General features: G+C 40.8%; 1 protein-coding gene across 1 annotated transcript in view; it reads right to left on the bottom strand.

The window, feature by feature from the left end:
* SEC11A (SEC11 homolog A, signal peptidase complex subunit) overlaps positions 1-22917 on the bottom strand; it is a 24051-nt gene extending 1134 nt beyond the window's left edge. Inside the window, exons 1-6 of the mRNA XM_075273760.1 lie at positions 22809-22917; positions 14133-14242; positions 10646-10795; positions 8492-8611; positions 1270-1327; positions 1-998 (exon numbers count right to left, since the gene is read on the bottom strand). The exon at positions 1-998 is cut by the window's left edge and continues 1134 nt beyond it. Coding sequence (XP_075129861.1) covers positions 948-998; positions 1270-1327; positions 8492-8611; positions 10646-10795; positions 14133-14242; positions 22809-22859 — 540 coding nt within the window. The 5' untranslated portion in view covers positions 22860-22917 and the 3' untranslated portion in view covers positions 1-947. The remainder of the gene's footprint in view (positions 999-1269; positions 1328-8491; positions 8612-10645; positions 10796-14132; positions 14243-22808) is intronic.
* Positions 22918-26635: the final 3718 nt, after the last annotated feature.

The raw sequence follows: 26635 nt of genomic DNA, 5'->3' as shown, positions 1-26635 counted from the left end.
GCGCTACTTTTGCTGATGGTCAGTCTGGTATTGTAGATCAGATCCACTCTTGACTGAAGTGTAACATCACATACTGCCTGTGGACACTTGTGGTAACATTTCAGGAGAGGGAAATAAAACAGGCTGACCTTTTCAATTCTACGTACGATGTGGGTGCATTTTCTCACTGGCTTAACCTGGCTCCCATGTGCACCAAATTGCTAACTTTTTTGCGCCATTCTCACACAAGGCCAGTGACAACTACGGGGGATGAATTTTCACACTCCATTTATATGCTATTTTTTTATGTTGTATTTTACCACAACAACTCTCAAGTAGAAGAAAACTAAAAAGGTCAACTTACACCAATTGTATAACAGATTTTACAGACTGAAACAATACATCAAGAAGATTCTATGCAGAGAAAAATAGCATATAATTCGTCATTTTCCTGACTGTAAGACAATAAGCAAAAATTAAAGTGCGATCTTACAGTCAGTAAAATTAGCTGTATTATTTTATGATGATCAGACTATTCAGGGCTGAGTACTGCACATACACAGATTCATAGGCACTTCTGATTAAAAGTGAGAGGCTTCACAAGTTAAACAATAAAAGGACTTTGGTTTGAAATAGTACACAAAATAAAAAAAAATAAAAAAACAAAAACAAAAAAAAAGGTAACCAGTGCAGCAGAATCTCATGACATGAGAGGCCCACAAAAGAGATCACGGAGGTAGAGAAGCCGTGGCAGAGGTTGGGCCCAAACTTACATGCTCCATTGCATCCCTGCATTAACAAAGAGTGAGCACATAGACACATGTAAAAAAAAAAGAAATACTGGTTTCAAATGTAAAACTTTACACTGCTAGATGAGGTCTGTCCTTTCATAACTCTTGCTCAAATAGGTTACAGCTGGTTAACCATACTGAATCTGTAACAGTAGATTATTCCCAAAGTCAACTGTGTTACTCTCGATGGACGAGGACAAACAGTCCTAGCAGGAACAAGACGGCATACTAGAAAAAAACAAAACAAAAGGAAATCAATGAATTAAAATGAATAAGAGGAAACTCATCTATGGAATTACAAAAAGCCCATTCATGTGTATTAAAGTGCTGATCATCTTTGAATCCAAGGTTAAGTGTACATCTACACTGGAGACTCTGGTGTACATGTAAACATAAAGCCTTGTGCTTCTTTGTTATAGCAAAGATCCACCATATTTATTGCAACATGTAACCCCCCCCCCCCCCCCCCCCCAAAAAAAAAAAAAAAAAAAAAGCTCACCTTAAACTTGGGATAGTCGTTCATTAGAATTGTGACAATTCCAATATACGGCACAAATCTGAAAAGAAAAAAAAAATCAATGTTACAAAAAAAAAAACCAAAAAAAAAAAAAACCCAAACCACTTCAGATTGGTACATAGTAGCAATGACAACAGTGAGATAACAGTTTATAATGACAACAGTGAGAATTGGTGTCATTGTGTAAAACTGTCCTAAAGGCAATAAACTGTCACTCTGCACAAAACATGGTCAAAAATCTAATAATACAATTGTAACAATGCAATAAAGAAATCCAGGAACTATCAATTGGTATAAATATCTTAAAGCAACATGAGCATCACATTAAAAAGCTATTCTATGGCCATTAAAAATGTATACCGACTCCAGGACAGCTCTTTTCCATCTGTCCTAGTAACACAGGGATTGCCATTTCTGGATAACCACCTTATTACAGAGTTGATGCCACTTTTTATATTACAACAGGCTGTCTTTCCAGATAGCTTGCCACTTTAATGAAAAGTTTACAGGGGTATGCAGGCCCTCTCTCTAGAATATGCTGGTACACACTGATCAGTGGGGTTTGACCAATCAAAATAAAGTGAATGAGGCTGTGTTGCAGCAGACGGATGACACCTAGACAACCATGGTGTTGTCCAGAGAAACATTTAGAAGCAGCTACAGTGCTCGATAAAGCACCAGACCCTTTTATCTTAGCCATCTATGGGTGTCCTGCAGACTTAATACTCCTTTAGGGTAAGTTCAGACTCAGATTCCAGTTCAAAATACAAGTAGCCGCGACTGAATGCCGATGTACTGCACTGGCATCAAGTTGCGCACTCCGCTCCACATTAGGCCAATGCTCACCGGCGCTCATGGCCGGACATGGTCTGACAGGTTTCCGTCTTCTGCCAGCAGAAGACGGAAACCTGAGAACGGAGACACGAACGCTGGTGTGAACCCAGTGTATGTTGGGGCAACCCATTATTCAATGCCACAAATCTGGAAAAGCAGCAACGCATTTCAGGCAACTTGTAAGTTGGTGTGGGTTTGCGGAGATTGGTACTGCATTGAAGTGGTACAAAAGCTCATGGATACAGATCAAACAGAGGCTGTGTCCACATATTTTCCCCATGTATTGTATTTAGAAATAACAGACAGTTTTAACTTATTGCTTGTATTTCAATACATAATTTATTTTAAACTATATATATTTACTTAATATAGTGTTTCATATATCCAGTATTTATAGTTCGAGTGGTCGAACAGGGGTTAAATAAGGACAAGCTTGCAATGTCGCACTAGATGCTTCTTGAAGGTAGCATGAGGAATATCTACTAAGGCTGCGGAAGCATTACAGAAGAATACTAAAATATAACAATACATTCTGAGCTGTCGACAGGACCCAGGGGATCGGCAAATGCTTTGTATTCAAGCATTCACCTCAGCAGATGATGCAAGAAGGAAACGTTCTGGTGTTTATGTGAGAATTATTCATGGCGTGTTAATGATGTGAGTCAGAGTCAGTGACAGTGACCTATGGATGTATCATTGCAAAAGTGCTAATAATTCTCCATCTCCCTCAATATATATAGCATGCGTCTCCTGCACAATGACGGAATTCCAAGTAGCAGATTGTTGAGTTAACATTAGGGGGTTAAGAGGTAGCAAATCAACTGGATTGACATAATACTTTGCTTCTGCGTAACAGGCTCAAAACATAAGTCTATGTTCAGACTTATTTGCATCATTGACCCACTCAAAACTGATAGATTTGTATTGCAACACATGAAACTTTCTGAAATGTTAAGATGGCATCACTATGCAGTACACATATATCTGGGAGAACCTTGTATTAAAGGAAATGCACAAATACTATATAAGTCAGTGTAAGACTAGGAGCAAGATATTCTTAAATTGTATAAAATGAACCCCATGAGCAGCAAGATAATGTGTTATTATATGGCAAGAGAGTCACAGTCCATGTTTAGAAGAGGTTCTGTAATTGGGGACAGATCTTAGAACTATCAAATGCTGAATACTCAGCAAGTAAACTGAATAGAAGATAGATGGCAATAAGAAACAACCGGAGAGCAAGCAGAAGGAGCATAGAATGTATCTGACCCATTGGATAGTCAATATTGGGATGATGCTTAATAGCTTCTAAGCTTTTACACCATATTAAATTTTGTAATCTTCAAAGTCTATCCAAACTCCAATTTTTCTCATTTCTCTTATGAATCGAAAAAAACTTCACAAATCGTCTTAACCCCTTAACAGCCAACCGTTGTCCATTGGCAATTTCATCAGAGGGCATTTAATGATCTAAGAAAGAACTTGTTCTGATCCAAGCCTGTTAAACCTTTGACTGCTTTGGTCAGTGGAAACAACATGATCAAAATGGAACTTCCCCTTTGATTGGCCCCGAGACCAGAATGAAGAATATAGAAAATCCATCTACAGTCAGACTTTGAGTCACATAGTACAAAGTCACATAGTAGATATGGTTAGATCAAGACTAGTCCAATCTATAAACCTACCAAGTTGATCCAGGGGATCACAAGCCTGTGGGTTTGACAAGCCTGGTGTAAGGAAACACTAAATCCTTGAAAAATGGCCATGTGATGTCTGTTTTTGCAAGGTCCATCACACAGCTGTTTTGACAAAGCATTGAATTCATTGGAAAATGTTTGTTCTCGTACCGTGTTAGCCAGTGGGTAGGAAATATAAAAAAACAACAAAAAACTTGATAGTCTTCAGTAGTTGATACCTTTTTAATGGCTAACTAATAATGATGTCAGATTACAACGTTTCGGAATTCTAGGCTCCTTTCTCAAGTAAATTTCTTAAGGATGCATATTTATGTACAAAAGGGCACATAGGGATAGAATTCCAGGAGGAAGGGGGGGGGGGAAGAGGGTTATTAGTAATTGGTAGAAACAATGTAAACAACTGAGAACTGATAAGAACCTGGAATTGTTTACATTGTTTCTACCAATTACTAATAACCCTCTTCCCCCCTTCCTCCTAGAATTCTATCCCTATGTGTCCTTTTGTATATAGATATTCAGCCTTCAGAAATGGTTTTTAAATTTACTTGAGAAAGGAGCCTAGAGATCCGAAACGTTGTAATCTGTCATCATTATTAGTTAGCCATTAAAAAGGTATCAACTACTAAAGACTATCAAGTTTTTTGTTTGAATTCATTGGGGTTATTTATCAATTGTACCTTTTCTTGGTGAAATTTTGCCCAGTTGCGTCCCCTTTCATTTTCTGACGTGATTTACAAATCAGGAGCAAGCTGTTGATATATTCCAGGCACAGGTCGTCGCCATATGCCTTGTGTTTTTTTTTTTATTTTAGTTGGTTTTTTTTTTTTAATATACAGATGGGAGTTTTTCACCAAGTAAGAGTATGAAGTTTTCAGTAATGAAAATAAATGATATGTAGGATAATAATGATAAGAGGTCACTATTTGAGCAGGGAAGCGATAGCTATAGTCTTCCATGTATAAATAGCAAATTTAGAGTTCTGGTTTTTACATTGTTCACAGTATGGTAAAGATGATCTGTTCCTTATATTCTTTGGGTAGACACAATCACAGTGTAACCAAATTTATATAGTTTTTTTTCATGTTTAAATGCCTTTACAAAAATTCAAAACTTTGAAAAAAATTTCAATTTTCTGACACACAAAACTTTCTGTGTAAGATTTTTTTTTTTTAAAAAAAAATTATACCTTTTTATGAAAACATCCAACATTGGATATTAACATTAGTAATTTAACAGATGCGGACAGAGCCCCCTGCATCTGTCCCCATGAACTATAATGTAAAATAACATGACAGACACGTCTTCTGTGACATTTGATTGACACATTCTGTATGCAATGCAATGAAAGCATCCGTAGCCCTCAGGCTGTGATGGATGATGGCAATAGACATTAAATAACAGTAGTTTGAACGCACCCTAACTGCTAAAGAATATAAGGGGTAACTATTCATATTTTGGGTATTTTTGGACACAGGGATGGCAGATATGCTTGTGATCTAGGGAAGGGGGTGTGGGATGATATATTTATTTTAATTTTTAGCTCCAGCAGGGAGCTGGAACATGCAATCATTAGATTGCTTGTCCCCCAGAGTGCAACATAACCGTATTGCAGTCTATGGTAGAATCACTGTATAGTTAAGTGGTTAGCACTGTAGTCTTACAGTCCTAGGTTCAAATGGGACCAAGGACAACATGTTTGTGTGGGTTTACTCCGGGTACTCTGATTTCCTCCTACACTCCAAACACACAGAAAACCTAGATTGTGAAGCCTATATCGGAATGTAAAGCACTGCAAATACTTTGGCACTATACAAGGCAGTATAGATTCAAACTAGTTTTCAGGTTTCCATTCTCCATGTCTGCTCTGGGAACCCAAAAATTGGTAACCCTATCTGCTTAAAAAGCAGTTATCCCTGGAAACCTGCGGAGTCCATAGACTATAATGGGGTCTGTGTCCAAAATTGGCCCATATCTCTGCCTATTTTAAGCAGAATGGGTATCACGAAGTCCGCAAATGCTAGTGTGAACCTATATTAATAGAAATAAAAGAATTAAAAGCAATGAATTGGGTATAACACTTTGATTAGCTTTAGTATGAATAAGATCCTGGAGATGGGAAGACCCTATAAAAGACCTTTACACACTGAACTAGAATTTTGGTCCTAGAAGCATTTTGGACCAGACCGACTCTCCTAAAAGTGTGCCTTCTATTAAAGGGGTTTTCCATAATTACATTTATAGAGAATTAGAAGTTAAACTATACAAAAATAATCAAATAAGAAGAGAAAAGACAGCAGCAACATCTTGTAACAACAAATAAATACAAGGTTGCTTATTTTTTGTTTCTCATTGCAATCTGCCTCACTGAATTTTAATAGACAATATAATCGATTTGTGTATTTGTCATGGCATTATATATAGAGACATTACATACAGTTGGCTTTAGTAGATATATACAGTATAGCAAAAACAGATCAATACAAGGTTTACTTTATCAGTGCAACCTTACTGATCTATTGAATCAATAGACTGTCAATGAGTCATGACATTATGATAGGATCTGGGTTACAGAGAGCCCTGCCCCTAGAAGAACCTGGTCATAGTGACCGCTAAACACGTGTAAGGTCAGTTGCTATTTGCTCCAAGGATAGTTTAGTCACCTTGACATAGTATCCCAAATCAATTGTGCCTAGTCTTGAGCAGGTATATGCAATGTGCTCTTCACTTTTATTGCAGACCAAAGTCACTCGTTGCATATAAGAGCTGAGCTAGTTACTGCAGTAGACTATTATTACTATTAGCTGATAGCACCATAGGGTTGTATACAGACAGAAGCAATATATATCACTTATTTTTATCAACTGAATACATAGGGGATTACAATATTACTGTTATCTTGTCTGCAATAACATACCGATATTTGCAGGCAGAGGTGATTTCATCACTGAGCTATGTAAAACTCAAGGTCCCCTGGATTTATAGGGAAATGCATTAGTGCCAATCGCCAGCTCGTCTTCCAGAATATTCCAATAGACTTTGGCTGTGTTCACATACTTACGTTCTCTGATCACATCGTAACGTCGTGAGAGTTAGCAGCTACTGAATACACATTGCCGTGGCTCAGAGCTGCTCTGCTGCGACCACACATGTTATTTTTCTATTAGAATTAACAGCTATTGAGGTTTCAGTGCTACATTTACACAGGATCCCCATCTGTGCAATTTAGGAATTATAATATGTCATGTTACTCTGTTATACTGTAGTTCCACTGCTTGTAAATTGCACAACCATATATATATTACATTTGAGTAAAAATATATTTTATGGTCAGGCTGGCACAGAACTCTATTTAGCAGTGAGGGTTAGGGGACACCCCACCTTTTGTATCCCTGGATGCCAAATAGGTTTTTAATTATTATTTTATTTATATTTTTTATATACTTTGCTACCATAGCTAGAATAAAATGTAAGTTTTAATTTCCCTTATTTCACATTTTGCTGCTGTCTTTACCCTATTTGATACATATCTTATTCAACGTTGTACGTCACAGTAGCAGTAAAATCTGCAGGAACATATTATCGAAGGCATAGTATAGTAATCATACACTTTTTCATGTACAAACTTAATTACAGTTTCCTAGAATTTTAAAGAGTTTCTCTAATCATCTCAGTGGCAGCAGACTTATGTCTTGATAGGTTGCCAATGTAGGTCAAAAGCCTGGCACTAGTTAGAAATCCAGCAATGATTTCCTTACTATGGTTGGATTATCTTCTCATGCCTGTAGAGTACCTGCCTGATCTGTTCACAATAAGGAAACCATGGCTGGGGTGGGGTTATGCTCCAGAACACAGAAAATTCCTGCATTCGCGGCCGTATCCATTGGGAACCAATCAAACCAAAAGACTTTACCACTAAGATGGCACTGAAAAGTTTTTAAACTCCGTAAAATTTATATTTCCAAAATTGTTTAACTTTAAATTGTCTACAAATGTATATATAGTTATTTCCATGAGAAAACCCCAAAAGTCATACAAGTGCTATTTAACTTGTTTCCTGGAATACTGGCCAATCCCGCTTTTCATTATTTATGTAAATGAGGTGCCCAGAGAACGGATTCCCGGTCCAAACACCTGTGGCTCACTGAGCAGCTTCCCTTGCCCTGAACGCAAGCTCATATTACTGTCAGCATTCAGTGTAAGGTAAGCAGGGAAGGGAGACACAGTAATAGATGGTGCTTGCATTGGGAATCCAGGGCCATAATGCTCCATGCACATTATTTACAAATTATACAAAAGGATTTGTAATATTGTGGCCATCAAATCAGAGCACATATGTGCGCTTAATTTATCTGCAAGACATAATACCCACTTTCATAGCAACATAGTAGTGATATATTTATTAAAAAAAAAGTTATTGCTGCTGAAATGCAGAGGAGAAAAAAAACTTTTCTCTGGAACAGACTGGCAGCATAATATTAAGGAATCTGTAAAATTAATAGAAGCTTTTCATTTACAGCTGCTAGTCTTGGCCAAATGTGATACTCTTCTGCCCACATGTATTGAAGAGATGCTTGGATTGAACTTGAATTTCACAAACCTGATGAAATCAGACAGGGCTGTTGAGATGAAGAGGTTCTTTCCCAAGTATGTGACAATTGTGGAAAACTACTTACCCCCTTGCCCTACCAACAACATCCTTCTTTTCCAGCCAGTTTTGGCCCTGCTTGTAAAGTCCTCGATCATCCACAGCATTGTTGTCTCCCTTGGTTAAAAATTTGATGTCTCCATTTTCCCTTAATAAATTAATTGAAAATTGAATTAATCACAATTCAATCAATTATCAAAAAACAATCAGAGCATTTACAGTTTAAGATTAGCTGTTTTACCTACAAACTGCCTTCAAGAGGATTGTCCAGGATAACCACGTTTTAATATGAGGCTGAAGAAGGGGAAAAAAAAACAAAACACACAAACCCAGATATTCACCTTTTCCCAGTGTCTCCCAGTGCAGCCTGGTCTTTTAGGTAGGGCTGGACTGCACTGGGAGACACTGGGGCACAGGAGAGTATGTTTTTCCCCCTCGGGCCTAATTTAAAAAGAAAAAGAAAGAAAAAAAAAAAAATGGTTACCCTGGACAGCTCCTTTAAACAAAGAGGTTTTATGTGAATCAGATCATTTACACCAATATTTGTAAGTCAAAAATAAAGAAAGGAGCAGCTGCCGCTACGTAAAGTAGAACCTGGAGGCTTAAAGACCTTACATGTCCCCGGGCACATGCAGTTTTATATACTGCTAGAAAGCAGACAATGCACTGAAATTAAGCGCACTATCAGTTTTCCCGTTATGTGCCTTGGGGCAAGAGATATCAGTGCAGTTACTGATATCTCTTCACTGTCAGAAGGGCGTTCCTGACAGTGTAGCTGGGCTGTGAAGAACGCCCCCTCCGGAAGTACTGTCCATAGCTCTATACCGTCAGAGGGGGCATTTCCTTACCGCCCAGCCATGATGCTAAGCTGAGAGGAACGCACCCCCCCCCCTCCCCAGACAGTACTTGTCCATATATTAGTACTGGGGGACATGAAAGGTCCTCTTAAGGAATACTGATGTATACTGTAAATCCAATGTGACCTGTATAAATCCATCCACAGTCTGCTAACCTTTATCATGGAATCAGTGAATATGGAGCTTCTGTGTAATCCTGATGAAGACATATTATGATATCCCACTCTTCATCTTACAACTGCAGTCAGTTCTGCTCAGCAGAAAGACTCAACAATTTTTTGAAATTTCATAAAAGGGACTGGAGAGAGCAGTGCATTCACTGCAGCCATCAGATGGAGGTCATGGACCCCAATTTTCAAGATTAATAGTGGGACCCAGTTATACAGGACATTTCTGGCACATCCTATGGATATACCATAAATATCCCACATGAGATTTAAGCCCCTTGTACATGGCACAAATACGTGGAACCATTTATTAACCGAACAACTTGATAATTTGCAACATAACTTACAGAGTCTGCTTACTCACTCATAATAAAGTGATTAATCATTTTAAAATATATTATACAATTATTGATATAGTATAAACAGATGCATAGTTTCTTGCGCTTTATAAAAGTCATAGCAGAAGTCAAACTGTGAAAAAATAGAGATGTTTGAGTCTGTGTCTTTGGCCTACTGACTCCACAGTCTGATAAATATTTGAATAGTATGGCAGTCTATTCCTACATATTGGAACAGTGGACTGGCTTTCAGGCTACAAGTCTGTGTGTAGACCTAGAATCATTGTCAGTTATAACTGAAGATACATCTGAATTAGAATGTTAAATCAAGTTGATAACTACTAAATGCAAGGAAGTATGATTTAAAAAAAAACCAAAACACTCAAATAGTCACACCTTTCTGGTTCTTCAGTGAAGCTTAAGGGCGCTTAAGGTGAAGCCGAAATGTACACCTCTGGCTTCACTGAAGAACAGCGCAGATTCCAGGAGCACCAGGGATGAGATTGATGACATTCATTCGATTCATATTTAGGCAAGTAGAAAGCTTCAATATTTTTACTGTTGCCATGGATTGTGTTGGAACAGGGCAAATTGGGAAGCTAAATTCCTTGTTCATAAGGACCTGTGGTTGGTTTAGTTTCCTAAATTGACCTGACAATCTCCCTTTTTGCCAGATTTTAAATATTGATGCCTTATCCTTAGGAAAGGCTATAAATATTAGATGAGTGGGTGTCTAACTCTCAGGACTCCCTGAAATCATGTGAAATATATGACATGTAAATGTTACAGCACATATATGATCATATATATGATCACTCACTTTTCATGAATTTTCAGAACACGATGTACAATTGGTATTTCCCTTCCTTCTATTCTGAAGACGACAATTTCACCAACTCTGATGGGATCATCAACACGATTGGTCAAAAACAGCAGATCACCACGATGAAATGCTGGTTCCATGCTCCCACTGTAATTATAGAATAAAACATGTCATCCAAGTTCAGTACATAAGAAGCAGCATAATGAAACCACTAATGGTGCACTTGAGTTTCCCCCCAGTGCCAGCAATTCTTTGTGGTGCCACAATCTACTGTACAACCACAGAAAATTAAAAATATTAAAATTATAGGTCCACATTGACAAGAGCGAGCCCTCCCTAACATCCTATTTTACTATATGTCTGCAGCCACCTCCAAAGACCTAGATTGGTTCCACAACAGTGATTCCAAACTATGGGTCCAATTGGAACCCAGGCTAGCCTCTTCCCTGGCTCGCAAACAGTCACTGGACAACAGTGGTATTATCCAAACTTGCATATGTGACCCATCAAGTAATGGTATCCTGCAGGAGCTATTTAGCTTTCTCCTCTGAAGGGCCTTGTAACACTCTCACACAAGTCGGACTTCCCACCCGGCTCCCTTATTTTTGGCAACTTGTCCTCACATCATACACTCCCACTTTTCCCAAGAGCTCTCCTGAAGAGAATTGCTGTCATGCAAGGCGTTGGTCCCGACGCCCTCTCGCACAACTAAATTAAGATGGGACTATGTCTATCTACAACATCTATACTCTTACATGAAAGGAAAACTAAATCTACACTGCACTCCAACTCAGACTAAATAACTATGCTTGGCATCTGCCCCACATCTCCATACTCTACCGCCAGCTGAAAGACTATCCTCAGGACTCTCTTGCGGCCTCCACTTTAAGGTGGGAGAGAGAACTAGGGACCTCATTCCCTCCCAACAGATAGAAAATGGCCCTCTAGCTTTGCCATAAATTCTCATTTTTGCCTTCCTGTACAGACAGACGCTGATAATGCCTTCAGGCCAAAGGCACAATACTACTCATCTGCTAGGAGTGTCATCCTGTTAAACATTACTGGGCAAAGGTTACTGAAGTGATTCATAGAGTTGCGGGAGTCATCAGTGCTAATGATCCTACTCCCTTATTGCCATCTATCCCCCCCATAAATGTAAAAAAACCACACCGATCTGTGCTGGGCTCCTAAGTGTAAAAATAAAGAAGTTGTAAACGTTCCTTCATATTATGCTTAGGGGAAACACACCCCATTCTAGAATATAAAAGATTTGTTTTAGGACGGTCCGGCTGTCCTTTTGCTACGGCATTAGTATATAGTCTATTTACCTTTCCTATCCATGCTTAAGGAAAAATACATAAAACCTTTTGTTAGCCTTTTACAAGCTCCTTTCCTGATTGCTCTTCTAGACAGAACATGCTGCCACCTCCAATACATAGTTCTTGATATTTACACAAACATGGCATGAAGACCAATACAACACATCTGAGTGACCTTTAAAGGTAATCTCCACTAATTTGAGAGAGATGTCAGGTTCACCAAGTGTTTGCTTTATTAAGCTATCAATCAGAATAAATATATCTAAGCAGCAGACAGCGGAAAGAGAAAGAAAGAAATGGGCAATTGTGATAAGGAAAAGGGTAAGGCGATTAGCGGTGAAACCTCCAGGACAGGACTGGCTGATCGCACAGCAGGAAAATATTGTTATCTGAGAAATTTGCATAATTCTGATTAGCTGCCAGTTGATGAGGCAAAAATTGCTATATTAATAAAAACTAGGATTATTACCTTGAGAAGTACAGTGATAATTCGTGAGCACCTCTACACTAAATATCCCTCCCCCACAGCCTACAAAGACAAGTCGGTGATTAAACATTTCTGATCTGCCAACCCGTAACCCATTATTATCCCCATCTCACACATTAATGTAAGTGGAGAGAAAGTTCCCACAGACACATGAACATCCTGACAGTCATGCAGGGCCTACCATGCCACCAGATGTCCAAAGGTAACAGTGTTCAACATTTAGAGCGGTGTTAAAAGGGATAATCGGCCAGAACGCAAAATATCACCGTTGTGTCATTAGTTGGCCATACAATAACATCCCAGTAACAAGGGCAATAACCTGTGACAAATGTAGTCTATTGTAGCGGAACAAAGCTAAAAAGAGGCTTGTAAATGTCACCTAAAGGTCGTAAATTTGTGAGCACCACTGCTGTTGTGGATGAGGGGCTCATATCCCCTTTGTCAGCCAGATAAGAGTACATGAATGCGTGTCCCTCTCAGAGTTGAATAGAGAAGAATTTGGAGTTTCTTGTTCTTGGCAATAATGTAAGTCTGGGAAGATGGACATCCCCACCTAACTCCATGTTATGACCCATCTCATCATGAATATATGTTTGGTTTTTTTAAATTCATTTTTAATGTAATTGCAAGTTAATTTGCACTTTTTTTTTTTTTTTTTTACATACAACAATTTATCACATATACCTATTAAATGTACTAAAAAATTACTACTAGACAAGGAAGTGTTGCAGAATTATTAAAGAGGACCTGTTTTGGGAACATGCGGTTTATACACTGCTAGAAAGACAACAGTGTGCTGAATTCAGGTTTCCCTTTCTGTGCCCCCGGTGAAGAGCTATCGGTGCCGATACTGTAGCTCTTCACTGTCAGAAGGGCGTTTCTGACAGTCTGTCAGGAACGCCTGTCCTCACAGTAGAGCTTATTGCATTGTACTGTGAGAGCAGTGAGGAATGCCTCCTCCCTCTCCTCACAGTACTCGTCCATAGACATCACTGGGCGGTAAGCAATGCCCCCCTCTCACAGTACAGCGCTATAGGCGCTGTTGTGAGGAAAGGCATTCCTGACTGACTGTTAGAAACCACCTTCTGATGGTAGAGAGCTATGGTACCGGCACCGATAACTCTTCACCGGGGGCACAGAACGGGAAAGCCAATAGTGCGATGAATTCAGTGCACTGTCGGCTTTCTAGCGGTGTATTAAACCGAATGTCTCCAAAATGGTGAAAGGTCCTCTTTAAGAGTAGCCAACCTATTCATTATTTTTTGCACATCTTGGGTAGTCCAAAGTGCTAGAATTGACATTACGTCAATAATAATATTATTATTGATCATATATTACATTATATAAATATGTATGCAATATACATGTTATACACTGACCTGTGGTCTTCAGGTAGGTAACTTCATGCCTATAACCAATAGTAGTTATGTGCTATTAAAAGCAGATTGTTATGATGCTGACCAACAGGGCAAGGCTTATTCCCTACACACTAGATAGGAGATAAGCATTTGATGGCTTGATCTCCCATTAATTATGATAAAGGGGGTCCCTACTTGAATGAAGTGCTAGTCACATATGTCCACTGTTGTTTCAGTTAGCCCTATGGAACTGCTGATGATAGCAGAACCCTTAATCGGTTGCTTGATGGATAGGTTATGTGTGGGTGAGATTTCCATACCTTAGGACAACAACTATTGGACTCTCGCTGCCAGTAATCACCATCAGTCCTTTCCAGATCATCAATGCTGAGGACACGATCATACCAAAGTTTAACACTTGGTAGTAAAGCTGTGAAACACAAAAAAATGCTATTAGTTTCTGAATTATCATAATTTCCCCCAAAAATACAGAATTAGAGAAAAAAAAATAATGTTAATAAATACAATTTTTGAGGTATACAGAATGGGATAGATTTAACAATTCCTCTACAACAGTTTTCTGGTATATATGGAGGATTCTGCAGCGCATATTTGGCACAAATTCCCTTTCTTCTAGCAAACCATAACCTCTGTTCCACACCTCACCACATAGTATTAGAGATGAGCGAACAGTGTTCTATCGAACACATGTTCGATCGGATATCAGGGTGTTCGCCATGTTCGAATCGAATCGAACACCACGTGGTAAAGTGCGCCAAAATTCGATTCCCCTCCCACCTTCCCTGGCGCCTTTTTTGCACCAATAACAGCGCAGGGGAGGTGGGACAGGAACTACGACACTGGGGGCATTGAAAAAAATTGGAAAAAGTCATTGGCTGCCGAAATCAGGTGACCTCCATTTTAGACGAATAGTGGATTTCAAATCCGGGTCATATGAGAATGTGAACTTTGTGACTATGAGACAGGGATAGCTGTACAGGCAGGGATAGCTAGGGATAACCTTTATTTAGGGGGGAATGTTATTAAAAATAACTTTTTGGGGCTCTATCGGGTGTGTAATTGTGATTTTTGTGAGATAAACTTTTTCCCATAGGGATGCATTGGCCAGCGCTGATTGGCCGAATTCCGTACTCTGGCCAATCAGTGCTGGCCAATGCATTCTATTAGCTTGATGAAGCAGAGTGTGCACAAGGGTTCAAGCGCACCCTCGGCTCTGATGTAGCAGAGCCGAGGCTGCACAAGGGTTCAAGCGCACCCTCGGCTCTGATGTAGGAGAGCCGAGGGTGCACTTGAACCCTTGTGCACCCTCAGCTCTGCTACATCAGAGCCGAGGGTGCGCTTGAACCCTTGTGCACACTCTGCTTCATCAAGCTAATAGAATGCATTGGCCAGCGCTGATTGGCCAATGTATTCTATTAGCCTGATGAAGTAGAGCTGAATGTGTGTGCTAAGCACACACATTCAGCTCTACTTCATCGGGCTAATAGAATGCATTGGCCAGCGCTGATTGGCCAGAGTACGGAACTCGACCAATCAGCGCTGGCTCTGCTGGAGGAGGCGGAGTCTAAGATCGCTCCACACCAGTCTCCATTCAGGTCCGACCTTAGACTCCGCCTCCTCCGGCAGAGCCAGCGCTGATTGGCCGAAGGCTGGCCAATGCATTCCTATGCGAATGCAGAGACTTAGCAGTGCTGAGTCAGTTTTGCTCAACTACACATCTGATGCACACTCGGCACTGCTACATCAGATGTAGCAATCTGATGTAGCAGAGCCGAGGGTGCACTAGAACCCCTGTGCAAACTCAGTTCACGCTAATAGAATGCATTGGCCAGCGCTGATTGGCCAATGCATTCTATTAGCCCGATGAAGTAGAGCTGAATGTGTGTGCTAAGCACACACATTCAGCACTGCTTCATCACGCCAATACAATGCATTAGCCAGTGCTGATTGGCCAGAGTACGGAATTCGGCCAATCAGCGCTGGCTCTGCTGGAGGAGGCGGAGTCTAAGGTCGGACCTGAATGGAGACTGGTGTGGAGCGATCTTAGACTCCGCCTCCTCCAGCAGAGCCAGCGCTGATTGGTCGAGTTCCGTACTCTGGCCAATCAGCGCTGGCCAATGCATTCTATTAGCCCGATGAAGTAGAGCTGAATGTGTGTGCTTAGCACACACATTCAGCTCTACTTCATCAGGCTAATAGAATACATTGGCCAATCAGCGCTGGCCAATGCATTCTATTAGCTTGATGAAGCAGAGTGTGCACAAGGGTTCAAGCGCACCCTCGGCTCTGATGTAGCAGAGCTGAGGGTGCACAAGGGTTCAAGTGCACCCTCGGCTCTGCTACATCAGAGCCGAGGGTGCGCTTGAACCCTTGTGCAGCCTCGGCTCTGCTACATCAGAGCCGAGGGTGCGCTTGAACCCTTGTGCACACTCTGCTTCATCAAGCTAATAGAATGCATTGGCCAGCGCTGATTGGCCAATGCATTCTATTAGCCCGATGAAGTAGAGCTGAATGTGTGTGCTAAGCACACACATTCAGCACTGCTTCATCACGCCAATACAATGCATTAGCCAGTGCTGATTGGCCAGAGTACGGAATTCGGCCAATCAGCGCTGGCTCTGCTGGAGGAGGCGGAGTCTAAGATCGCTCCACACCAGTCTCCATTCAGGTCCGACCTTAGACTCCGCCTCCTCCAGCAGAGCCAGCGCTGATTGGCCGAATTCCGTACTCTGGCCAATCAGCACTGGCTAATGCATTGTATTGGCTTGATGAAGCAGTGCTGAATGTGTGTGCTTAGCACACACATTCAGCTCTACTTCATCGGGCTAATAGAATGCATTGGCCAATCAGCGCTGGCCAATGCATTCTATTAGCGTGAACTGAGTTTGCACAGGGGTTCTAGTGCACCCTCGGCTCTGCTACATCAGATTGCTACATCTGATGTAGCAGTGCCGAGTGTACATCAGATGTGTAGTTGAGCAAAACTGACTCAGCACTGCTAAGTCTGCATTCGCATAGGAATGCATTGGCCAGCCTTCGGCCAATCAGCGCTGGCTCTGCCGGAGGAGGCGGAGTCTAAGGTCGGACCTGAATGGAGACTGGTGTGGAGCGATCTTAGACTCCGCCTCCTCCAGCAGAGCCAGCGCTGATTGGCCGAATTCCGTACTCTGGCCAATCAGCACTGGCTAATGCATTGTATTGGCTTGATGAAGCAGTGCTGAATGTGTGTGCTTAGCACACACATTCAGCTCTACTTCATCGGGCTAATAGAATGCATTGGCCAGCGCTGATTGGCCGAATTCCGTACTCTGGCCAATCAGCACTGGCTAATGCATTGTATTGGCTTGATGAAGCAGTGCTGAATGTGTGTGCTTAGCACACACATTCAGCTCTACTTCATCGGGCTAATAGAATGCATTGGCCAGCGCTGATTGGCCGAATTCCGTACTCTGGCCAATCAGCACTGGCTAATGCATTGTATTGGCTTGATGAAGCAGTGCTGAATGTGTGTGCTTAGCACACACATTCAGCTCTACTTCATCGGGCTAATAGAATGCATTGGCCAATCAGCGCTGGCCAATGCATTCTATTAGCGTGAACTGAGTTTGCACAGGGGTTCTAGTGCACCCTCGGCTCTGCTACATCAGATTGCTACATCTGATGTAGCAGTGCCGAGTGTGCATCAGATGTGTAGTTGAGCAAAACTGACTCAGCACTGCTAAGTCTGCATTCGCATAGGAATGCATTGGCCAGCCTTCGGCCAATCAGCGCTGGCTCTGCCGGAGGAGGCGGAGTCTAAGGTCGGACCTGAATGGAGACTGGTGTGGAGCGATCTTAGACTCCGCCTCCTCCAGCAGAGCCAGCGCTGATTGGTCGAGTTCCGTACTCTGGCCAATCAGCACTGGCCAATGCATTTCTATGGGGAAAAGTTAGCTTGCGAAAATCGCAAACTGACAGGGATTTCCATGAAATAAAGTGACTTTTATGCCCCCAGACATGCTTCCCCTGCTGTCCCAGTGTCATTCCAGGGTGTTGGTATCATTTCCTGGGGTGTCATAGTGGACTTGGTGACCCTCCAGACACGAATTTGGGTTTCCCCCTTAACGAGTTTATGTTCCCCATAGACTATAATGGGGTTCGAAACCCATTCGAACACTCGAACAGTGAGCGGCTGTTCGAATCGAATTTCGAACCTCGAACATTTTAGTGTTCGCTCATCTCTACATAGTATGAATGTGGTTGCAGCCCAAGTAATACCCCTCTGAACAGATTATCACTAGAGACAAACATATAAATTACTACTGACAGGCAGAAGAGTTCTCTAAGATAACACATTTTCACCCATTGAATTTCACCATATTAGATGAGTATAATAGGGGAAACATCTGGACTTCCAGTAGGCCATCAGATGTGGAATTGTGGCCCTCTAACTGCAGTAATGATGAACCGCAGAAACATCAGAGGTTACGTCCATAATATATGAGCAATAAAATATGTCACGCCAATCTGAAATTAAGCCTAGTTATCACATTAGTTAGGTACAGAGATTATAATTAGAGATGAGCGAATATACTCGATCGAATACCTCCGCCGCATAGCTCCCGGGGCAAAAACACTTCCGGGGCATTTAATTTTTACTGCCCCTCCCACCTTCCCTGGCGCTGGGAGCTATGTGACGGAGGTATTCGATCGAGTATATTTGCTCATCTCTAATTATAATTAATCACTAATTACAATTTTTATAGGGGGATAGAAAATTATATTCTTATGCAAGCCGCTATTTAATTGGTTGGCACATTTCTGTGATTTTTGGCATTTGACACCTGTACCTGTAAATATAGAAATATATACTTATTTATTATGTATGAATTATACACATACTGAAGTTTTTTGGAAAGTCCATTTTGTTGGCAGAAAGGGGTTGGTTGCACATGCACTTTAGTGGCAAATTTGAATGTGAAATTTTAGCTTATAATCAGTTTGCTGCAAAATCGCATTAAGGTGGTTGTATATATATATGAAATAAGTTGTGTTTTTATATATGTTATGCTGTGCAATCTTAAAAAAGTTAGAATTTATCACAGTCACAGTTTGCTAGGTGCAATATAGACTTTCAAAATATTGAATGACTGCAAAATATTGCTTGTCTTCTGTATAAGTGTTTTTGGGAGCATGAGCGATTGTTGTAGTTGATTGTGGTATATATAAATTCTGCACACTTTGATCTATTATTTTATATGCATTTTGTGTGTGACTGTAATATTGAATAGGAGATTTAGGTGCAAATAAATGTTTTACTGCATTTCTCAAAAAAAATTATTTGTGTTAGTCACAACGTTACATGAAGGTGGATGTGGCTATTGATAACCCATAGAGACACGTAATGCTCAGGTTGTCTACTTTCAAGAAATATATAGGGCTTAGGGGTGTAATGTCCACATTAGGGGTGTAATGTCCACATTCTCAACAGTAACGTTATCAGAGATGTCATAAGGAAAGTTTAAGCCTTTGAAATGAAGCCTAGTTTGGGCGACAAGACTCAGCAGCTTTTTTTTTAGTTTTTTTTTTCTTATTAACCATTTCCACATTTCAAATTTCATTTTATTTCTTACTCTGTTGACATACTTATACTAAGGGCTTATTCTTTGCATTACATTTCTAGATGGTATAATTGTAAGGTACATATAGGGGAAAATTTTTCAAAACAGGTGTTTTCTATGTCAGTGTTGATCTGTCCCAATCTACAGTAAAGTGTGCCTGAGTTATAAACAGGAACACCTCTTAAGGCTAAATACATAGTAGTTTTCCCAATGTGCTTTTCACAGAATGTCCGCTAAGATTTCCTCTGCTGACTTTCTGCTTCAGTTACGCTTATAGGGAAACCACCAGCGTTTCTGTAGGTTTAATCTTCATGCTGCGATTTCCAAAAACATGACAGTTTTGTAAATCGCATTTCTGCTTTATGTATTTTTCTGCAATATATGGATGGGAATCGTAAACTACATGGGGCTCTGGTCTAAGGGAGTTATACAATTTCCAAGATTGATTGTCTATCCTTAGGCTAAATGATTTATAGGCGATTTGCAATGCTCCAACCCCCCTTCACAGCGAGGGTCCCAGTAATGAAGTCTAAGGGACAGTACTAAAGTCCACCTCTACAAATTGCATGGGAAATGAGCAGTGCAGCTTCCAGCATGTAAACATTCACTTAAAAGTGTACTTCCCCCAAACAGAAGAGTTTGTCTGGGGGTATCATCTTATAATACACATCTCCTTTGGTATTTTCTGGTTGGCAGAGCTATGCAAGGTATTTTCCCCATCAGCCTCATTCTTCCTCCTCCCCTCTCCATAGACCAATATGTAATAAACTCAGTGTCCTAAATGGAGAAGGAAACCTGTTTCTTAAATAAGATAAGAATCCTTTAATAGTCCCACAATGGGGAAATTTCAGTGATACAGTTTCATAGATGGTACAGTAGTATATAACAAGAGAGAAACTCATACAAGCTCATGGCATATAGATAGATAGTTGTTTTATAACTTGAGGCACAAATTAAACATTTCATTATCAGTCAGCATTAATATAACCTCTTAATGAAAAACAGGGATATATGAAATTTGTCAACTTTTAGTTAAACCTTGAACAAAAATGCAGATAAACCATCTGTACCTGTGACTTTACTCACCTACCTTTTTCAAGATCTGAACCCCAACAGCAATACTACATTTTCAGCTTGCAGTGACCAGAGTGGGTAGTCCTTACTATGAAGCTTGTGACTGTCTGCTTACTAGTGAAACCCAAAATTCCCAGGTGCACCTTGCTCTGTGGGCTTCCTAACTATCCATTCTTCTTAAGAGAAATCACTGATGCACAGCACATGCATGTAATGTCCTAACAGACAGCACACGGTTATGTAGCCCTTATCAGCTATGGTAGGTAACCTTGGCTCTCCAGCTTCTGTGAAACAACTCCCAACATGCTCCATTCACTTCCATGGAAGTTCCAAGAATAGCAGAGCCAGTATGCATGCTGGGAGTTGTAGTTTTACAACAGCTGGAGAGCCAAAAGTTCCCTATAGGGAAGTCAAATGCAAACTCAGCACCCTCATCCTGAATGAAGATGGACTACGGGACCTATCCATTGGCAACAGTGCTCAAGCAGCAGTAGTAGGGAAAGGTGGATTACAGTGAGCCTTTTCTAGTGACATATACACTTTTACTAACTGCTCTCAATAGGTGGCAGTGACATTCATTCTTTCATATGAAATAAGATTCATGTTGTGAAAATACTCCTTTAAGAAGAGAATAGATAGGACTGCAATTTACCAGAATATTGAAGTGATTTGTACTGGTGATATTGATCTATACCACAAAAGCATGGCTCCCTGGAGGTTTCCTCCTACTCTGCAAATACGTCATTCTATATCTTTATGATGTTTCCACTTGACTTTTCCCTCCATAAAGAGTGCAGAGTCCGACTGCCATGTTTAGAATATGAGAGAACTGCTCTCTCATCCTGGATCATCCAATGTCTTCTACTCCTGGGTTTAAACTCCTGTGTTCCCTCTAATTTCACAGCATACCAGTTTATAGTACCTCTAGCATGAGGCTTCAGAGCTGCGCACTCATTTCTTTTTATTATTACTAATAAAAAAACAAACAAACATTTGATATATATATTTTTTTTAACAGAGAACAGCAGAATGAGATAGCTGTTGGCTGAAAGAGTATCAGGACAACAGCCATCTGATATGTATAGCAACAACATATGTTTTTTTTTTTAAACCAGTACAGTTTACAATCTCATCATTTTGTGTAATAATGGTTTGGTAAAGAATAAAAAAAAAATAAAATAAAATAAAAAAAAAAGCTAGTGTCGCACAACAAACTGTCCACAACATTTTTCTGTTCCACTGAATTAACATTTTAATGATTACAGTAGGATTTCTAGGCTGTGGGTTTCTTATGTTCTGTCAAGCTCATGTTGTTTTGGTGGGCAGTACCCATAACCACCAATCCTAAGAATATGGAGAGTTAGCAGCAGTACAGTGCACAGCATGTAAACAGCTGATCTGCTCAGGTGCCAAAAACCAGGCCACCACTGTTGTAATGCTGCTGGCTATCCACTATATAAAAGGTTGACTGCAGGGTATTTCAATCCAGATTCTTGAAAGATCTCATGCTATGACTTTCTTAAAGCTAAAGAATGGCACATAAGAAACCTGTCATAAATTGCATCCAGTTTAGGCATCAAAAGGGGTTGTGCCTTTATGGACACGTATCCCCTATGCACAGGACAGGGTATAAGGGTTCTGTCGCTCGAGGACCAAATGCTGGGTTTGCAAGTGACCAGGAGGACGAGGGACCAATAGTCACCCATAAGCCTCCTTGGGAATGGAGCGCCAGTAATCTGTGGCAGCCCCAGTCATGTCAGCACACTGCCACTCCATTCACAAGGAGGCTATAGGACCAGTGTTATCACTGATAGCAGGCTGTGATGCCTGGCCAATACCCAGGACAGGTCCTAGTGTTGTCCTGTTTGACAGGTCAGGCTCACTGCAGTCCATAGAGACAGGGGTGACACTTTAATAACAGCCAGGTGCCATTTTCTCCAGGACTCACGTTTAGGCTTATAGCACATAGGTAACAACAGTGATTGGTCTTTAGAGACCGTCAGTTTATATCACAGGAGGAGATGATGGTGCTGCTTAATCCAAGCTTCATGTACACAATTATAGTGACGTTTATGGAGTCTCAGTCATTAATGGCGGTGATGAGGCAGAGCTCTCTCTCCTCACACTACACCACATATTACTAGATGTTACGCAGCCTCCATAGTGGCCGCTCTCCTTCAGCCAGACTCTGCCGGATTTCCAGCGCGCGCCTCCAGCAGCCTCGTTCAAGTCTTCAGCGTTACTGAGGCCCTTCTCTCAGCTGCCATCTTGTGTACAAAGCGGGCGGGCGGCGCGCCTTACCTGTCTCTTGTTCATCCGCCGCACATCATCTAGAAAGTCCATAGACAACATTTTCCACTCTTTAGTATCACCGGCACCAACCGGAGACACTGTGACTCCGGAAGTTATCGTGACCCGAGTCAATACGTAGCACTTCCGCTACTCGGAGGAAGAAGATTCGCGGCCATATTCTCTGAGGGCAACCCATAGGCTGCATGCTAGTAGAGCAATGAGATAGGAAGAGAGCGTGTATATGTGGTGTGTGTTCTTTGTCAGCTATCAGTCCAGGCGGGAGAGGATTTCTTCTGCTTTTCTACTAAAAGAATTCCACAATATCACTTTACCTCATAAGTTCTTTAGTCCACAAAAGTAATGCAGTAGTCAGAGTACTGAATAACTGGGAATGACTGGAATTTGTGAGGCCGCAGACTCCTCCAATGGACCTTTACCCCCTATTAGGGTGCCATCACACGGAGTTACGCTCTGTGCATTTTGGCCATTTTTTACACCAATACACATGTAAAATGTAGTTAAATGTAGCCATTGCGTTCAATGGCTATTTTTTTTTAACGCGCGTCTTTTTGCATGCGCACACTGTCCTATGTAGCTGGGAGGCAGGGACTCCTTGCTGCATGAATAACTGCTAGGAGCCCCATCTCCAGTACCATGTTTATGGGTGAAACAGTCGTGTGGACCTGGCCTAAGGCTACATGCACAATTTGTCAGTGTTCTCTACACAGATCTTCTGCATTCGGATGTTAGACTGGATTTACAGGCCATGTTATGTCTATATTATGCAGACCATATTACAGCTGCAAATTCTGTCCCCACCGCACATCTATGATTGTTTCTGTCCTGGGTTTAGTAGTCTGCTGTCTGGCTCTTGCTTTAAACCAGGGCCCTCTAAGCTCTGTGACCCAATGATACGTCCTTTCATAACATCAGAAACATTCTGCAAGATTAATTACTGGGGCCCCTGCAGTGTGAGACGACGGGACCCATGGAGGAAGGACACTGGTTGACCTGACTCTGCATCTAGATGTCAACTCAACTGCCCAGTATCTCTACAGTTTATAAAGTTAAACTGGGTAAAAATCCAGAATATTTTACTGACGTATAGCCATATTGAAATGCTGCAAAACAAATATCTATAAAAGGTAGAATAAGTGTACTGGGCCGTGACAGAGTGAGATTGGGCCAACGGGAATTCACAAGTAGGCCAGTCCAAGCCTGCAGATATATTACGGCGATACGAATCAATCCTTAGGCTCTGTTATTTTGTTTCAGTAGAACTGTAGGGGTTCAGGTACATTCAGAATACAAACAGTTAAAAATGAGTATGTAATGTTCTGAATCTGAATGGAGTTATTTATTCACAGATGACAGTTCACATAGTTGAAAAAGATGCAGCTTGTAAAACTGCACCATGTCTATGGTTATCCATATTGACTCCAACTTCTGTAACACACCTGCCAACTGCATCCCCAATGGTTTCAATCCAGAGACCCAACTCAGACAGATGGCAGTTAACCCTAATCTATATCTGTGATTCCCTGAGCCCATTCAACTAATGAAGAGCCCATGTGTCCCTCACAGATAAGTAACCATAAGGGTGGGTTCATGCTACCATTGGATATCCATTATGATAGTATCTGTTAAGAAAATAAATAAATAAAAAAATGGACACCTATCATAACAGACACTAACATCCATTTAATGGATCAGTTAGAGTAAAACTGATACATTAGCATCAGTTAGGGCGGGTTCACACCTGTGAGCGCCATGAGCATTTTGTGCTCTCCGTGGCGACACCGTTTTTTTTTTTTTTAAATCGGATGCAAAGTCCTGCATGTTCGACTCTGTTTCCAGTTAAATAAAACCGTTTTGACGCAGAGAGCACAAAATTCTCACGGCCGGACACTTTTCAAACCCATTCAAATGAAAAATACCTGCCGGGTTCCGTCTCTTGCCCGGTTTCTTGGGCAGGAAACGGAAATATGCATAACGGAGTTCAGGCGCAGGTGTGAACCCGTCCTTAGTGTCTCTTTTTATACTGTCCATTTTTTGATTTTTTTGTTTCTGCTTTCTGAGCATGCGCAGGAGAAAAACGGACAGTATAACGGACACCTGTCCATAGAATTTGGTATTAAAAAATAATGGATGCTCGATGTCTGTCACAAAGTCAATTTTTTCACGGACACAAAAGTCCTGCATGTCCGATTTTTTGTCCTTGAAAAAAACGGACCTGTGACAGATTTGGTGTAAAATGGACACTAATGGACACAAAATAAAATCCTATTGAAATGAATGGAAATTTAATGGATTTGTGATAGTTCAGCTAGTGTCCCTTGCCAAAATCTTGCAACGTACACTACTGACAGTCACCAGCGGCAGTGTGATCAACCCCTAAGATTGTGGTTTGCTTACTGTGTGCCATAAATATTGACTCCTTGGATAAAAAACATAAAATAGGGCTGGGTGCTTGTGTGCTGCTTCTGGCTGTATGTTCACAAAACAAAACTTATATGACTATTAGCCAAGTTATATATATATATATATATATATATATATTTTTATTTTTTTTTGCCACACTTCAAACCTTACTTTGCTGTCATTCTGTCACACATTCTTTTACTTTTTCATTACCAAGGATATTTGAACATTTCTGGCAACTATAACATTTTTCACACTTGACATCTACAAATAAAGCCTAAATTATTAAAGGGGTTTTACAGGCTGAGCAACTGTTTGAAGAAAATACAAAATTCTGATGAGCAAAGTGACCTCATCACAAAAATCAAGAACAAAGAGCAAAGTGGGCAAGGGATTTGCTTGAATCCCATCTACTTTGCCTGTACTGTAAAACGCCATGATTTTTCACGGGCAGATCGCGGCATTTCTGGCCCATGTGGCCCCGGCCTAAATTTCACAATCCTGGACAGCTCCTTTAAGGCTGAGGCCCCACATTGCGGAAACACAGCTGTTTTTGTTGCAGATTTTCTTGCGTTTTTTTTCAGCCAAAGCCAGGAGTAGATTGAGCAGAAGGCAGAAGTATAAGAGCTTTTTACATAATTCCGATTCCTTTTGTAGCCATTCTTGGCTTTGGCTCAAAAAACTGCAACAAAATCTGCAACCAAAAAAGCTGCATTTCCGCAACGTGGGGCCTCAGCTTCTGTTGTTAATATTATTATTGTGGTAGTATATTGTGTGGAATACATTATGTAGCATTGTAATTTAGAAAACTGTATGGACGTGTCTTTGGCCAAAATATGGTACTTTTATCTAATCATTGTATGGTGCGGTTACCTACATGCTGCATGACAGAACACCAAGTGAAGGGGAAGGGACATCAGAAAATGCCACATAAGGCATCATCTGACATAAGGCTTTTTAGGGGAAAAAAAAGATGTAACAAGATTTATTTTTTATATGTGTTTTCTAGTGTGTAGAGCATCTGCTATATGGTACTTGATCAGTGGATCATGGAGTACCTGGAAGATACATTGAGAAGGACTTTTTTTTAATCCTCCATGACACAGATAAAATCTTGATCTTCAAATTGAAAAGTGCTATTTTGGCAGGTGTGAAAAAAAATTCTGCAAAAGTAGTTACCGTATATACTCGAATATAAGCCGAATTTTTCAGCACAGTTTTTGTCCTGAAAAAGCCCCCCTCGGCTCATACTTGAGTCAGCAAAAAAAAAATAAATATATTTTTTTTTTAAGAAGGGGGGGGGGGGGTCTATGACCAGCCGCAATATCAATGTATAGAATGTCCCATAAAATAGTGGGGGGAAAAATAAGTGCTTGGTCTACTGAATATAGGGTATCTGCAGTTCTCCTGTTCCG

Source organism: Leptodactylus fuscus, chromosome 5 (assembly GCF_031893055.1).
Source record: "Leptodactylus fuscus isolate aLepFus1 chromosome 5, aLepFus1.hap2, whole genome shotgun sequence".
NCBI lineage: Eukaryota > Metazoa > Chordata > Amphibia > Anura > Leptodactylidae > Leptodactylus > Leptodactylus fuscus.
The sequence above is the reverse complement of the archived record's forward strand: the minus strand, read 5'-3'. Positions and strand labels throughout refer to the sequence as shown.